The sequence below is a fragment of the Oncorhynchus nerka genome, unplaced genomic scaffold (genome assembly GCF_034236695.1).
Source record: "Oncorhynchus nerka isolate Pitt River unplaced genomic scaffold, Oner_Uvic_2.0 unplaced_scaffold_1439, whole genome shotgun sequence".
In the NCBI taxonomy this organism is placed as follows: Eukaryota; Metazoa; Chordata; class Actinopteri; order Salmoniformes; family Salmonidae; genus Oncorhynchus; species Oncorhynchus nerka.
The window spans coordinates 6,361-23,635 of NW_027039877.1; the positions used below are offsets into that span (position 1 = coordinate 6,361).

A 17,275-nucleotide genomic window follows, 5' to 3' on the forward strand; every position below is an offset into this window, starting at 1 on the left:
CTGTCCCAATACGTTTTGTACACAAACACTGAGTGCACAAAACAACTAAACATACGTCACTGTCCCAATACGTTTTGTACACAAACACTGAGTGCACAAAACATTATGAACACCTGCTCTTTCCATGACATTGACTGACCAGGTGAAATCTATGATCCCTTATTGATGTCACTTGTTAAATCCACTTCAATCAGTGTAGATGAAGGGAGGGGGGGCAGGATAAAGCAGGATGTTTAAAGCCTTGAGATATTAGAGACATGGATTGTGTATGTGTGCCATTCAGAGGGTGAATGGGTAAATCTATTTAAGTGGCTTTTGAACAGGGTATGTTAGTAGGAGCCAGACACACCGGTTCATGTCAAGAACTGCAATGCTGCTGGGTTTTGGTAAACTCAGTGTAGAACTCTGGTTAAAAAAACACAGAAACTAAAGTCATTTGGGTAAGTAACCTGCTCCCTTTCAATAGAATGGGCTCATCAGATGAGACACTGTGTGTGTTTGTGGTGAGAGTGAGAGACACCTGGTGGCACAGAGAATAAATCAAGACAGTTTTCTATTTCTAATACACCATTATATACTACTGTCCTTATTTGGGTCTCTCTCTCTCCCCATCTCCCTCTCTCCCCATCTCCCTCTCTCTCCCCATCTCCCTCTCTCTCTCCCATCTCCCTCATCTCCCTCTCTCTCTCCCTCTCTCTCTCCCATCTCCTCTCTCTCCCGCATCTCCCTCTCCATTTCTCTCTCTGTCTTTCACTCACCTCTCTGTAGCCTGTAATGTCACACAGAAATAGGGGAGGAACAGAACAACATTTTTCTTGAGCTTTTTAGGAAATTCCAAACCAATGACACCGACAGGAACCTACTACACCCCCCCCCCCCCCCCCATCCTCCCCACCCCCATCCTCTCCCCCCTCATTGAGAGAGAGAGGTAGAGAGAGAGAGAGAGAGAGACAGAGAGAGGAGGAGGAGGAGCAGGGTGGATCGTTGGGGAGTTTCCAGTCAAAATGATTCAGCTCGCCTAACAGAATACAGTGTCCTTCACTGAGGGACGCTCAGGGATTATTACGGGGAATGGAGATTGTAATACTTGTTTCATTATTGTCTCTGTATTGTGACGTCACCGGTAAGTTAGACTTCTGGTCTAGTACAATGTTGTGATACAGGTGCTTGGTAAGTTAGACTTCTGGTCTAGTACAATGTTGTGATACAGGTGCTTGGTAAGTTAGACTTCTGGTCTAGTACAATGTTGTGATACAGGTGCTTGGTAAGTTAGACTTCTGTTCTAGTACAATGTTGTGATACAGGTGCTTGGTAAGTTAGACTTCTGGTCTAGTACAATGTTGTGATACAGGTACTTGGTAAGTTATACTTCTGGTCTAGTACAACGTTGTGATACAGGTGCTTGGTAAGTTAGACTTCTGTTCTAGTACAATGTTGTGATACAGGTGCTTGGTAAATTACATTCTACTGAGATTACATCGGGAATTGTTCTAAGATGGTCGTACCATTGATCATTTAACTATTTGATTTTAGGATTCCTGTTAGTATCCCCCCCCAAAAATATTTAAAAGGGAATATATATTTAGCTTTGACACATATTTAACCCCATTTTTTGGGGGCGCAATGTATTTATTATTACCTGAGAGTTTCCCGTTTCCATTGTGATGTCATATTAGTTTGTTTACCAAAAGGTTCGGACGCCACAGACGGAAGTTGGCACATCGGCGGTACCGACTTCAGACGAGTCCCGTGGGGTTTGTGATGGTCGTAGAGCAGAACGGGGAACACATTCATATTCGTGAGAGTCTCATCGTTACACTGTAGCTCTGCCACTTTCCACAGCAGATACAGAATGACGACAAAAGGCGGATGCAGTTGACTGAGACGCAGCCCACACAAAAAAAAAACGCTTCAACAGACATATTTTGATCGGGAATTTATTACTACATCAATTAGATTGAGGCAATCGACTCCTAATAGCTTAGGTGTTTTTCTGTTTCGTTTTTATATTTTAGTACTTTATTTATTTAATATGAAGTATTTTGAAATTGATAAATTGATCAATAGGAAAGCCTGTGTGTTTCGTGGTACTTATTAGGGCAGAGTGAAATAGTATTTGGAGTCCAAAGATTCTGTGTGGATCTGGCTGTAGGCCAGTGTATCTGTGTGTGTGTGTGTTTGGCGTCACAGAGCACAATGGCAGGAAGAGGAGGGTCCAGATGTTGTCTGTGTTGCCATAGTGATAACTAGAGGTCATTCGAAGCATGGGGTCTGCTAGTACGGGAGATGTACTGTGTGTGTGTGTGTGTGTGTGTGTGTGTGTGTGGCAACTTCTGGGTTATGGAGTGTAGCATGTAGTTGATTAACATACAGATAGATAAACATTAGACAATAATATCGTCCTGTTTGGTTTGAACAATAAAATCAACAATAACAGAACAATAAAGTTTTCACTTGTCCTTGGTCTTCCAGATGCTGAGTGCCTGGTGATCAGTCCTGCCAGGCTGGTGGTGAAGTATGGAGACCCAGCCTCCTCTAACTGCAGCTCAGATACCCCTGTAGAGATGGGCTGGGAAGCCACCCAGGGAGGAGTTGGTCTAACAGACAACAAGGTGAAGATCCTAAACTGAAGGCGGACCGGTAAGAGAGGCAGACACAGCTGAGACTTTTAAAACTTGTAAAAAACAACAACACCTTTTAGTTTGACTTTAATGTTATTTAGCTTCGATGGTCTTTAATGAGGTTTTACTGTTATTTTATAAATTTATTCATCGCTTGTATTTCCTTCTGTTTTTTTTTTTTTTCATTGATTTATTTTAAATACACTTTAAATATTTCATTTGTTTTGACAGTGTGACTGACTGGAAGATCAAACCTTCATGCTTCACAGAAGGAGGCCAGTGTCAGAAACAGCTGAACATCACAGTTTATAGTGAGTGACATCTCTCTCTTATCTTCTCTGGTGTTTCTGAATGTATTCTTAGTGTGGCTCTGCACTGTTAATCACTGTGTTTCCATTCCTCCACAGAGCTTCCAGACAGTGTCTCCATCAGCTACAGGAAGTACCCTGATCCGATGGTTGAGGGGCATCAGTACCTGCTGCAGTGTCTTGTCCAGAACATCGCTCCTATTGGGAGACTCAGGGTGACCTTCTACAAAGTCAGTGCCACTGGTGAACAGACAGAATTAGACACACAACATAAATCCAAGGACAACATCAAGACACCAGAGAATGGGACCTACACCCTGGACTTCACCCCTGGTAGAGATGATGACGGGGCCCAGTTGTTGTGTTCAGCCATGTTGGATCTGGGACCAGAGGGACCCCAACCTCCTCCTGTAATGGACTCAAACCGCCTCAACATCAACGTGCACTGTGAGTCCTTCTGGTTCTCTGTCTACACACATTTAGTACAACAGTTAGTTAGACACCAGACGAGTCATGACGTTGACGGATGTTGTTTTCATTTTCTCTCATTAATCAACTTGTTTAATCTCTTTCATCCCCAGACAAGCCTCAGATCACTAGTCCTGGATGTTTCTCCATGAGCATCACGGAGGGCGACACCCTATCACTTAACTGTAGTGCAAATGGTAACCCTGCCCCCTCGTACAATTGGTTGCTCTCCCATGCCGACCCCAACACCATGGAAGAGAGATCCGTAGTGACCATCACCAACATAGCCAAGTCTCACTCTGGAGATTACACCTGCATCGCCAGAAACCTCCTGGGAAACAGCACCTGTACTGTTAACGTGGAGGTCACAGGTGAGACAGATGGTTGATTGGTTGGATGGATAATTGGTTGGATGGTTGATTGGTTGGATGGTTCATTGAATGATTGGTTGGTTGGTTGGATGGATGATTGGTTGGATGGTTGATTGGTTGGGTGGTTCATTGAATGATTGGTTGGTTGGTTGGATAGATGATTGGTTGGATGGTTGATTGGTTGGATGGTTGATTGGTTGGATGGATCATTGACTGATTGGTTGGTTGGATGGATGATTGGTTGGATGGTTGATTGGTTGGGTGGTTCATTGACTGATTGGTTGGTTGCGTGGAAAGTATTCAGACCCCTTGACTTTTTCTAAATTGTGTCACTTTACAGCCATATTCTAAAATTGATTCAATTGTTTCCCCCACCTCATAAATCTACCCAGAATACCCCATAATGACAAAGTAAAAACAGGTTTAGACATTTTTTGCAAATTTATAATAAATACAAAATGTTATCACATTTACGTAAGTATTCAGAACCTTTACTCAGTACTTTGTCGGAGCACCTTTGGCAGCGATTACAGCCCCGAGTCTTCTTGGGTATGACTCTACAAGCTTGGCACACCTGTATTTATTCTTGGGTATGACTCTACAAGCTTGGCACACCTGTATTTATTCTTGGGTATGACTCTACAAGCTTGGCACACCTGTATTTATTCTTGGGTATGACTCTACAAGCTTGGCACACCTGTATTTATTCTTGGGTATGACTCTACAAGCTTGGCACACCTGTATTTATTCTTGGGTATGACTCTTCAAGCTTGGCACACCTGTATTTATTCTTGGGTATGACTCTACAAGCTTGGCACACCTGTATTTATTCTTGGGTATGACTCTACAAGCTTGGCACACCTGTATTTATTCTTGGGTATGACTCTACAAGCTTGGCACACCTGTATTTATTCTTGGGTATGACTCTACAAGCTTGGCACACCTGTATTTATTCTTGGGTATGACTCTTCAAGCTTGGCACACCTGTATTTATTCTTGGGTATGACTCTACAAGCTTGGCACACCTGTATTTATTCTTGGGTATGACTCTACAAGCTTGGCACACCTGTATTTATTCTTGGGTATGACTCTACAAGCTTGGCACACCTGTATTTATTCTTGGGTATGACTCTACAAGCTTGGCACACCTGTATTTATTCTTGGATATGACTCTACAAGCTTGGCACACCTGTATTTATTCTTGGGTAATGATTCTACAAGCTTGGCACACCTGTATTTGGGCTCCCGAGTGGTGCAGCGGTCTAAGGCACAGCATCTCAGTGCAAAAAGCGTCACTACAGTCTCTCTGGTTCAAATTGTTAGGCTATAAATCTCAGAGTGAAAACTCAACGAACATGTATGAAAGTTCAACCAAGTTTTTTCCGCCCAGAGGGTCAATACATCTGCATTCAGACAACACGTGTTTACAGGGCCTGATTGGTGGAGTGCTGCAGAGATGGTTGTCCTTCTGGAAGGTTCTCCCACATCTCCACAGAGGAATTCTTGGGCTTTTTCAGAGTGACCATCGGGTTCTTGGTTACCTCCCAACCAAGGCCCTTCTCCCTGATTGCTCAGTTTGGTCGGGCTACCAGCTCTTGGAAGAGTCTTGGTGGTTCCAAATTCTTCCATTTAGGAATGATGGAGGTCACTGTGTTCTTGGGGACCTTCAATGCTACAGATATTCTTTGGTACCCTTCCCCAGATCTGTGCCTCAACGCAATCCTGTCTCGGCGCTCAATGGACAATTCCTTCGACCTCGTGGCTTGGTTTTTGCTCTGACATTCACTGTCAACTGTGGAACCTTATATAGACAGGTGTGTGCCTTTCCAAATCATGTCCAATCAATTGAATTTACCACAGGAGGACTCCAATCAGTTGTAGAAACGTCTCAAGGATGATCAATGGAAACAGGATGCACCTGAGTTCAATTTCGAGTCTCATAGCAAAGTGTCCAAATACTTATGTAAATAAGGTATCTGTTTTTCATTTTTAATAAGTATTAAAAAAAATATTTAAACTGTTTTCGCTTTGTCATTATGGGGTATTGTGATGTCATTATGGGGTATTGTGATGTCATTATGGGGTATTGTGTGTAGATTGATGAGGGTATTTTTTTTTATTGAATCCATTTTAGAATACGGCTGTAACATAACAATGTAACACCAAAATATATCATAACAAAATGTGGAAAAGTCAAGGGATCTGAATACTTCCTGAATTCACTGCATCTCCCTTCCTCTCCTCCTCCTCCTCCTCTCTGCCCCATCTGCATCTCCCTTACTCTCCTCCTCCTCCTCTCCTCCCCTCTGCATCTCCCTTACTCTCCTCCTCCTCCTCTCCTCCCCTCTGCATCTCCCTCTCCTGTCTTTCTACTCTCCTGCCCTCTAGTGGACTACCTGCCCATCATTGCAGGGCTGGCTGCAGCTGTGGTGGTGATCCTCTTGGTGATCTCCTGTTTCATCTACTCCTCTTACTATAAACACAGGCGCATGGGCCACTACCAGCTGAAAGACATGTTGCCACGACGACACAAGAACAAACACGTGGTGCAACACAACGGAATGGACCAGTCCTTTATGTAGAGGAGGGGTTGGGGTCAGAGCATGTGAGCCGAGTTGAGCGGTTAGAAATCCTGATGAGTGGGTGTGGCTCTCCACGTCCTTTCCTACCGCTCCCTCACAGAAAAAAAACACCGCTCCAAAATCACTCCATTCATTTATATCACAATTTAAATCACAATTGAATCTATTTTTTTGACTACCTGGACCTACCAATTGTTTAAGTATTGAAACCAAACAATATGGATCTGAATGAAATGTATTTGAATAAACATGAAATGATGAACATGATTTAAAAAAAATGGTAATTGTAAACTTTATTTAACTTGTCAAGTCAGTTAAGAACACATTCTTACTACAAACCCGGATGACGCTGGGCCAATTGTGCGCAATCACTGCCGGTTGTGATACAGCCTGGAATCGAACCAGGTCTGTAGTGACGCTTCTATCACTGAGATGCAGTGCCTTTAGACCGGACCTAATTTCATAATAGGCTACATGTCATATTAAACAGCATATAAACACTAAGTTGGTCAGGAGCCTGAGAAGGAACCAAAATGAATTATTTAGGTTAGATTATTTCAATTGTTTCCAGGCTCTAGCCTACAAAGAAATACATTGTGAAGCATTTACCAGTGCAACACAGTAGCCTGGTAGGGACCAGAGTATGTGAGCGATGCTGCAACGGAGCAGAACGTGCTCAATTTGACTGGATCGTGGAGCGAGATTCCCAAATGCTGGAGCTTCGGTCTTCTCGGTCTTCCAATTTCGCTCCAGAAGCTTCACTTCAGCTGAGGGCGCGCCCGGCCCAGCATGCATTTGTAGTCTACGTGTGTGCTGCTCCTTTCTTTAGCTACTGTCATGGAGTTCACAAAATATTTTTTAGGCGAGGGTTGTCACTACCAAAGCCAAAGGTGGTCACTACCAAAGCCAAAGGTGGTCACTACCAAAGCCGAGGGTTGTCAATACCAAAGCCGAGGGTTGTCAGTACCAAAGCCGAGGGTTGTCACTACCAAAGCCAAAGGTGGTCACTACCAAAGGCGAGGGTTGTCAATACCAAAGCCAAGGGTTGTCAGTACCAAAGGCGAGGGTTGTCACTACCAAAGCCAAAGGTGGTCACTACCAAAGGCGAGGGTTGTCAATACCAAAGCCAAAGGTGGTCACTACCAAAGCCGAGGGTTGTCAATACCAAAGCCAAGGGTTGTCAATACCAAAGCCGAGGGTTGTCACTACCAAATCTGAGGTTTGTCAATACCAAAGCCGAGGGTTGTCAATACCAAAGCCGAGGGTGGTCACTACCAAAGGCCAAGGTTATTCAATACTCAGTAGCAAGGGTAGTCAGTACCAAGGGTTGTAAATTACCAAATGGCTCCCTATTCCCTACATACTACTTTTAACCAGAGCTTTAACTTTGTCTGTTTCATGCCTCACTCTGCCTCTCCTCTCCCAGCAGCAGCAGTCCTGTTGTTTCTGATGGATAGAAACTCTGTGTGTGTGTGTGTTTGTATTTCCCTTCTGATAAGAAACCATCTAGCACATTGGGGGAGATGAAACAATGGTGCATCATTCATTTTCAATGAAGGGAAGTGAAATGGGCAGGGGACTTGAAATGATGGTGAAGCTAGCGACATGAGGGTGAAACTAGCGACATGAGGGTGAAGCTAGCGACATGACGGTGAAGCTAGCGACATGAGGGTGAAGCTAGCGACATGAGGGTGAAGCTAGCGACATGAGGGTGAAGCTAGCGACATGATGGGGAAGCTAGCGACATGACGGTGAAGCTAGTGACATGATGGGGAAGCTAGCGACATGAGGGTGAAGCTAGCGACATGAGGGTGAAGGTAGCGAAAAACATAATGGTCAAGCTTGTTTTTTTTTAGGTGCATTGTCCAACCTGTTAGGTGCATAATCCTAACAGGGTGGAACCTAACAGGGGGAACATTTGGAGCACAAATTAGACACTTGAACAGGATTTTACCTTCTCTATCAAACATATTTTAACATGAAACAATTTGGTTAATTTTGCGCAACAGGGTGGAAGTTTATGAGTGGGACTAACAACATGAAACATGGAAAAATAGATTAAACTGGGTGTTTATATGTATGTAGCGTAGGAAGGGGTTGTTTTCCCACCACAGAAATGATGACACTTCCTGAATGTGGTGTCATTGTAGGAAGGGGTTGTTTTCCCACCACAGAAATGATGACACTTCCTGAATGTGGTGTCATTGTAGGAAGGGGTTGTTTTCCCACCACAGAAATGATGACACTTCCTGAATGTGGTGTCATTGTAGGAAGGGGTTGTTTTCCCACCACAGAAATGATGACACTTCCTGAATGTGGTGTCATTGTAGGAAGGGGTTGTTTTCCCACCACAGAAATGATGACACTTCCTGAATGTGGTGTCATTGTAGGAAGGGGTTGTTTTCCCACCACAGAAATGATGACACTTCCTGAATGTGGTGTCATTGTAGGAAGGGGTTGTTTTCCCACCACAGAAATGATGACACTTCCTGAATGTGGTGTCATTGTAGGAAGGGGTTGTTTTCCCACCACAGAAATGATGACACTTCCTGAATGTGGTGTCATTGTAGGAAGGGGTTGTTTTCCCACCACAGAAATGATGACACTTCCTGAATGTGGTGTCATTGTAGGAAGGGGTTGTTTTCCCACCACAGAAATGATGACACTTCCTGAATGTGGTGTCATTGTAGGAAGGGGTTGTTTTCCCACCACAGAAATGATGACACTTCCTGAATGTGGTGTCATTGTAGGAAGGGGTTGTTTTCCCACCACAGAAATGATGACACTTCCTGAATGTGGTGTCATTGTAGGAAGGGGTTGTTTTCCCACCACAGAAATGATGACACTTCCTGAATGTGGTGTCATTGTAGGAAGGGGTTGTTTTCCCACCACAGAAATGATGACACTTCCTGAATGTGGTGTCATTGTAGGAAGGGGTTGTTTTCCCACCACAGAAATGATGACACTTCCTGAATGTGGTGTCATTGTAGGAAGGGGTTGTTTTCCCACCACAGAAATGATGACACTTCCTGGATGTGGTGTCATTGTAGGAAGGGGTTGTTTTCCCACCACAGAAATGATGACACTTCCTGAATGTGGTGTCATTGTAGGAAGGGGTTGTTTTCCCACCACAGAAATGATGACACTTCCTGAATGTGGTGTCATTGTAGGAAGGGGTTGTTTTCCCACCACAGAAATGATGACACTTCCTGGATGTGGTGTCATTGTAGGAAGGGGTTGTTTTCCCACCACAGAAATGATGACACTTCCTGGATGTGGTGTCATTGTAGGAAGGGGTTGTTTTCCCACCACAGAAATGATGACACTTCCTGAATGTGGTGTCATTGTAGGAAGGGGTTGTTTTCCCACCACAGAAATGATGACACTTCCTGAATGTGGTGTCATTGTAGGAAGGGGTTGTTTTCCCACCACAGAAATGATGACACTTCCTGAATGGTGTCATTGTAGGAAGGGGTTGTTTTCCCACCACAGAAATGATGACACTTCCTGAATGTGGTGTCATTGTAGGAAGGGGTTGTTTTCCCACCACATAAATGATGACACTTCCTGAATGTGGTGTCATTGTAGGAAGGGGTTGTTTTCCCACCACATAAATGATGACACTTCCTGAATGTGGTGTCATTGTAGGAAGGGGTTGTTTTCCCACCACAGAAATGATGACACTTCCTGAATGTGGTGTCATTGTAGGAAGGGCTTGTTTTCCCACCACAGAAATGATGACACTTCCTGACTGGTGTCATTGTAGGAAGGGGTTGTTTTCCCACCACATAAATGATGACACTTCCTGACTGGTGTCATTGTAGGAAGGGGTTGTTTTCCCACTACAGAAATGATGACACTTCCTGGATGTGATGTCATTGTAGGAAGGGGTTGTTTTCTTAAATGGAGAATAATAACAACCTGACAGCGTGGAAAGTGATATCAGGGACACGGAAAATCTTTAAATAATAATAAATACAATAATCATGAAAATAAAACATAATTGACGAGAGAAAATTGAACTAGGAATATAAAATGATGAAGAGAGACTTTAAATATGTTATTATTTTCAGGCTTATATTTCTCGTGGAAGTCGATGAATAACATTACATTTACATTTAAGTCATTTAGCAGACGCTCTTATCCAGAGCGACTTACAAATTGGTGCTTTCACCTTATGACATCCAGTGGAACAGCCACTTTACAATAGTGCATCTAGGTCTTTTAAGGGGGAGGGGGAGAAGGATTACTTTATCCTATCCTAGGTATTCCTTAAAGAGGTGGGGTTTCAGGTGTCTCCGGAAGGTGGTGATTGACTCCGCTGTCCTGGCGTCGTGAGGGAGTTTGTTCCACCATTGGGGGGCCAGAGCAGCGAACAGTTTTGACTGGGCTGAGCGGGAACTGTACTTCCTCAGTGGTAGGGAGGCGAGCAGGCCAGAGGTGGATGAACGCAGTGCCCTTGTTTGGGTGTAGGGCCTGATCAGAGCCTGGAGGTAGTGAGGTGCCGTTCCCCTCACAGCTCCGTAGGCAAGCACCATGGTCTTGTAGCGGATGCGAGCTTCAACTGGAAGCCAGTGGAGAGAGCGGAGGAGCGGGGTGACGTGAGAGAACTTGGGAAGGTTGAACACCAGACGGGCTGCGGCGTTCTGGATGAGTTGTAGGGGTTTAATGGCACAGGCAGGGAGCCCAGCCAACAGCGAGTTGCAGTAATCCAGACGGGAGATGACAAGTGCCTGGATTAGGACCTGCGCCGCTTCCTGTGTGAGGCAGGGTCGTATTCTGCGGATGTTGTAGAGCATGAACCTACAGGAACGGGCCACCGCCTTGATGTTATTTGAGAACGACAGGGTGTTGTCCAGGATCACGCCAAGGTTCTTAGCGCTCTGGGACGAGGACACAATGGAGTTGTCAACCGTGATGGCGAGATCATGGAACGGGCAGTCCTTCCCCGGGAGGAAGAGCAGCTCCGTCTTGCCGAGGTTCAGCTTGAGGTGATGATCCGTCATCCACACTGATATGTCTGCCAGACATGCAGAGATGCGATTCGCCACCTGGTCGTCAGAAGGGGGAAAGGAGAAGATTAATTGTGTGTCGTCTGCATAGCAATGATAGGAGAGACCATGTGAGGTTATGACAGAGCCAAGTGACTTGGTGTATAGCGAGAATAGGAGAGGGCCTAGAACAGAGCCCTGGGGACACCAGTGGTGAGAGCACGTGGTGAGGAGACGGATTCTCGCCACGCCACCTGGTAGGAGCGACCTGTCAGGTAGGACGCAATCAAGCGTGGGCCGCGCCGGGAGATGCCCAACTCGGAGAGGGTGGAGAGGAGGATCTGATGGTTCACAGTATCGAAGGCAGCCGATAGGTCTAGAAGGATGAGAGCAGAGAGAGAGAGTTAGCTTTAGCAGTGCGGAGCGCCTCCGTGATACAGAGAAGAGCAGTCTCAGTTGAATGACTAGTCTTGAAACCTGACTGATTTGGATCAAGAAGGTTGTTGGGCGGCCGCACGTCACAAGACGCGAAGATGTCATCTGGAGAGAGAGGGTTTTTTTCAGAAAAGAGGTCAGAGCACAGGGTAGGGCAGGGATGAGTGTGAGCAGAACCAGCGGTGTCGTTTGACTTAACAAAGAGGATCGGATGTCAGGGTAGGGCAGTGTGAGCAGACCTTCTTTTCAAAATGGTTGACAAAATGGTTGAAGTCATCTGCAGAGAGGGAGGAGGGGGAGGGGGAGGAGGATTCAAGAGGGAGGAGAAGGTGGCAAAGAGCTTCCTAGGGTTAGAGGCAGATGCTTGGAATTTAGAGTGGTAGAAAGTGGCTTTAGCAGCAGAGACAGAGGAGGAAAATGTAGAGAGGAGGGAGTGAAAGGATGCCAGGTCTGCAGGGAGGCGAGTTTTCCTCCATTTCCGCTCGGCTGCCCGGAGCCCTGTTCTGTGAGCTCGCAATGAGTCGTCGAGCCACGGAGCGGGAGGGGAGGACCGAGCCGGCCTGGAGGATAGGGGACATAGAGAGTCAAAGGATGCAGAAAGGGAGGAGAGGAGGGTTGAGGAGGCAGAATCAGGAGATAGGTTGGAGAAGGTTTGAGCAGAGGGAAGAGATGATAGGATGGAAGAGGAGAGAGTAGCGGGGAGAGAGAGCGAAGGTTGGGACGGCGCGATACCATCCGAGTAGGGGCAGTGTGGGAAGTGTTGGATGAGAGCGAGAGGGAAAAGGATACAAGGTAGTGGTCGGAGACTTGGAGGGGAGTTGCAATGAGGTTAGTGGAAGAACAGCATCTAGTAAAGATGAGGTCGAGCGTATTGCCTGCCTTGTGAGTAGGGGGAAGGTGAGAGGGTGAGGTCAAAAGAGGAGAGGAGTGGAAAGAAGGAGGCAGAGAGGAATGAGTCAAAGGTAGACGTGGGGAGGTTAAAGTCGCCCAGAACTGTGAGAGGTGAGCCGTCCTCAGGAAAGGAGCTTATCAAGGCATCAAGCTCATTGATGAACTCTCCGAGGGAACCTGGAGGACGATAAATGATAAGGATGTTAAGCTTGAAAGGGCTGGTAACTGTGACAGCATGGAATTCAAAGGAGGCGATAGACAGATGGGTAATGGGAGAAAGAGAGAATGACCACTTGGGAGAGATGAGGATCCCGGTGCCACCACCCCGCTGACCAGAAGCTCTCGGGGTGTGCGAGAGCACGTGGGCGGACGAAGAGAGAGCAGTAGGAGTAGCGGTGTTGTCTGTGGTGATCCATGTTTCCGTCAGAGCCAAGAAGTCGAGGGACTGGAGGGAGACATAGGCTGAGATGAACTCTGCCTTGTTGGCCGCAGATCGGCAGTTCCAGAGGCTACCGGAGACCTGGAACTCCACGTGGGTCGTGCGCGCTGGGACCACCAGATTAGGGTGGCTGCGGCCATGCGGTGTGGAGCGTTTGTATGGTCTGTGCAGAGAGGAGAGAACAGGGATAGACAGACACATAGTTGACAGGCTAGAGAAGAGGCTACGCTAATGCAGAGGAGATTGGAATGACAAGTGGACTACACGTCTCGAATGTTCAGAAAGTTGCTTACGTAGCAAGAATCTAATTGACTAAAATGATTAAAATGATAGAGTACTGCTGGGGTAGGCTAGCTGCGTTGTTGACACTACCCTAATCAAGTCGTACCGTTGAGTGTGAAGTTTCTACAATGCTGCTTATCGGGAGCTAGCTGGCTAGCTAGCAGTGTTGGTTACGTTACGTTGCGTAGGAGAACGACAATAGCTGGCTAGCTAACCTAGAAAATCGCTCTAGACTACACAATTATCTTTGAAACAAAGACGGCTATGTAGCTAGCTATGTAGCTAGCTACGATCAAACAAATCACACCGTTGGGACTGTAATGAAATGAAGTGAAAAAGTGATACTACCTGTGGAGCGACGCGGAATGCGACCGGAATGCGAAAGTTCTATTCAGTAGACGTTGGCTGGCTATTGGCTAGCTAGGAGTGTCTCCTACGTTAAGGACGACAAAATAGCTGGCTAGCTAACCTCGGTGAATTAAGATAATCACTCTAAGACTACACACTCTAAACTACACAATTATCTTGGATACGAAGACAGCAAAGACAACTATGTAGCTATCTAATACTACACTAATCAAGTCGTTCGGTTGAGTGTGATAGTTACTACAGTGCTACGGTAGCCGGTAACATCCACTAAAACAGTTTTTTAATCTAAATGCATAACATATCCCTTTCAAGTTTTTTTTAAAGGTAATAGACACCTGACCTTGTATTTAAAGCATTTTGAAATCCACATTTTATATGAAATAAAACGTGATATTTCCTGGGCACATGAAACACACCGCATCTCAGCATTGACGTGACTAGCTGGTAGCTGCTTAGCCGTTAGGAGCGTTGGCCCAGCAACGGAGAGGTGGCTGGTTCGAATTCCTGAGGGGCAAGGAGAAACAAATCTACTGTTCTACCCTTGAACAAGGCATTTTGTCCCCCAACAGCACCTGCTCCCCAGGCACTGGTGACATGGATGTAATTAAAGCAGCCCCCCTTTCACCTCTCTGATTCAGAGGAAAAACACATTTCGGTTGAATGCGTTCAGTTGTGCAACTGACTAAGGTAGGCTTCGTCGTTAAAGAATTTGTTTCTTAACTGACTTGCCCAGTCCCGTAAAGGTATCCATCCCTTTTTCCCAAAGAGCACTGCCCATCAGGCTGACCACTAGAAAACACGGCTATTATGGTAAAACCTTGCTTGATCAGCTGATCAAACTTGCTCCAGCTAGCAGCTTTGTGGTAGCTTGTTTGAATGGCCATATTGCGGTAGCTGGTTGATGAAGCTGAACCGCACCAAAGTTACGAGACTGTTGTAAGCGATCAGCATTTATCTGACTCTGACAGCCGGTGACGTTGTAACATTTGGCCAACGTGATGACGTCACAGCTGGAAACAGTCAGCTGTGCTGCAGAACTCAGCGCACTTATCAGGCCGGAACAGAAACGGCCTTATCATGAAAACTCGTTTGTGCTATTAGCTAGAATTTCACTACACCAGCTACAACTGGCGTTGTTAGCATCCCATTCGTTTGATATATGGATTGATTTTAAGACCCGTTCAGCCAGTATGCAGTAAGCAGACACTGGCTAGGGAGCTCATTTTCGTGCACATTTCGGTTTTTCATCAATCCAATCACAAAACACCTTAGCTAAATGTAGAATTAGGTAGAGAAGACTTGCTCATTTAACAAAAAAAGTCAATATTGGCTACAGGTTTATTATAGCTTTTGGTAAGATGAACTATTTTGAGGATGAAAGGGGATTCAACCTAAACACACTAATATAGCCCCCTAACCTAAACACACTAATATAGCCTACTGTCATTTCCTTACTTGGCACCAGAACTCCTCCCCGACTCCCCCCCCACCCTCTCACTGCCCCGAGAGAAGGAGAGTGATAGAACACTGTGTGAGAGAGGAAGAGGGAGAGAGAGGAAGAGAGAGAGAGAGAGAGAGAGAGAGAGAGAAAGAGAGAGTGTGTGTGTGAGAGAGAGAGGAAGAGAGAGTGTGTGTGAGAGAGAGAGAAAGAGAGAGTGTGTGAGAGAGAGAGAGGACGAGAGAGTGTGTGAGAGAGAGAGAGAGAGAAGAAAGAGAGTGTGAGAGAGAGAGAGAGTGTGTGAGAGAGAGAGAGAGGAAGAGAGTGTGTGTGAGAGAGAGAGAGAAAGAGAGAGTGTGTGTGAGAGAGAGAAAGAGAGTGTGTGAGAGAGAGAGAGAAGAGTGTGTGAGAGAGAGAAAGAGAGAGTGTGTGAGAGAGAGAGAGAGAGGAAGAGAGAGTGTGTGTGAGAGAGAGAGAGAGAGAGAGAGAGAGAGAGAGTGTGTGTGTGAGAGAGAGAGAGAAGAGAGAGTGTGAGAGAGAGAGAGAAAAAGAGAGTGTGTGTGAGAGAGAGAGAAAGAGAGAGGAAGAGAAAGAGTGTGTGTGTGAGAGAGAGAGAGAGAGAGAGAGAGAGAGAGAGTGTGTGAGAGAGAGAGAGAAAGAGAGTGTGTGTGAGAGAGAGAGAAAGAGAGTGTGTGTGAGAGAGAGAGAAAGAGAGTGTGTGTGAGAGAGAGAGAGAGAGAGAGAGAGAAAGAGTGTGTGTGAGAGAGATAAGAGGAGGAGGAAGGGTCGGTTAGGGTTTTCCAGTAAATAGTACTTTCACGTTCAACGGTCACTGGAGAAGAAACCACGTCTGCCGCTCGCCTAACAGAATACAGTGTCCTTCACTGAGGGACGCTCAGGGATTATTACGGGGAATGGAGATTGTAATACTTGTTTCATTATTGTCTCTGTATTGTGACTTCACCGGTAAGTTAGACTTCTGTTCTAGTACAACGTTGTGATACAGGTGCTTGGTAAGTTAGACTTCTGTTCTAGTACAACGTTGTGATACAGGTGCTTGGTAAGTTAGACTTCTGTTCTAGTACAACGTTGTGATACAGGTGTTGTTGATGATCTAGTACAACATTGTGATACAGGTACTTGGTAAGTTAGACTTCTGGTCTAGTACAATGTTGTGATACAGGTGCTTTGTAAATTAGACTTCTGTTCTAGTACAACGTTGTGATACAGGTGCTTGGTAAGTTAGACTTCTGGTCTAGTACAATGTTGTGATACAGGTGCTTGGTAAGTTAGACTTCTGTTCTAGTACAACGTTGTGATACAGGTGCTTGGTAAATTAGACTTCTGTTCTATTACAATGTTGTGATACAGGTGCTTGGTAAGTTAGACTTCTGTTCTAGTACAACGTTGTGATACAGGTGCTTGGTAAATTACATTCTACTGAGGTAACATATGGAATTGTTTTAAGATGGTCGGACCATTAATCATTTAGCTATTTGATTTTAGGATTATTGTAATTACCCCCCAAAAAAAAAATATATATATTTAAAAGGAAATACACATATTTAACCCCTTTTTTGGGGGGGGGGAGGACTTCTGGTTTATGGAGTGTAACATGTAGTTGATTAACATTCAGATAGATAAACATTAGACAATAATATCGTCCTGTTTGGTTTGAACAATAAAATCAACATTAACAGAACAATAAAGTTTTCACTTGTCCTTGGTCTTCCAGATGCTGAGTGCCTGGTGATCAGTCCTGCCAGGCTGGTGGTGAAGTATGGAGACCCAGCCTCCTCTAACTGCAGCTCAGATACCCCTGTAGAGATGGGCTGGGAAGCCATCCAGGGAGGGACGGGTCTAACAGACAAGGAGGTGAAATTCCTACGCTGGAGGGGTGGAGCTGAGGGTGGACAGGTGAGAGAGGCAGACACAGCTGAGGGTGGACAGGTGAGAGAGGCAGACACAGCTGAGGGTGGACAGGTGAGAGAGGCAGACACAGCTGAGGGTGGACAGGTGAGAGAGGCAGACACACAGCTGAGGGTGGACAGGTAAGAGAGGCAGACACAGCTGAGGTGGA

The 17,275-nt window shown here is 45.6% G+C and overlaps 1 protein-coding gene across 2 annotated transcripts; it reads left to right on the plus strand.

Annotated features, from left to right (window-relative positions):
- The first annotated feature begins 981 nt into the window (after positions 1-981).
- LOC135568681 (limbic system-associated membrane protein-like) lies at positions 982-6,617 on the plus strand. Of its 2 annotated transcripts, none has more exons than XM_065015433.1 (6): positions 982-1,123; positions 2,473-2,640; positions 2,853-2,932; positions 3,029-3,376; positions 3,511-3,768; positions 5,199-5,304. In XM_065015433.1, the coding sequence occupies exons 4-6, from the start codon at positions 3,076-3,078 to the stop codon at positions 5,288-5,290; spliced, it is 651 nt and encodes a 216-aa protein (XP_064871505.1). In that variant the 5' UTR covers positions 982-1,123; positions 2,473-2,640; positions 2,853-2,932; positions 3,029-3,075; the 3' UTR covers positions 5,291-5,304. The 2 variants fall into 2 exon arrangements, with proteins under 2 accessions (XP_064871505.1, XP_064871504.1); XM_065015432.1 differs by lacking the exon at positions 5,199-5,304 and adding an exon at positions 6,157-6,617 and having other exon boundaries at positions 983-1,123.
- The last annotated feature ends 10,658 nt before the right edge of the window (positions 6,618-17,275 follow it).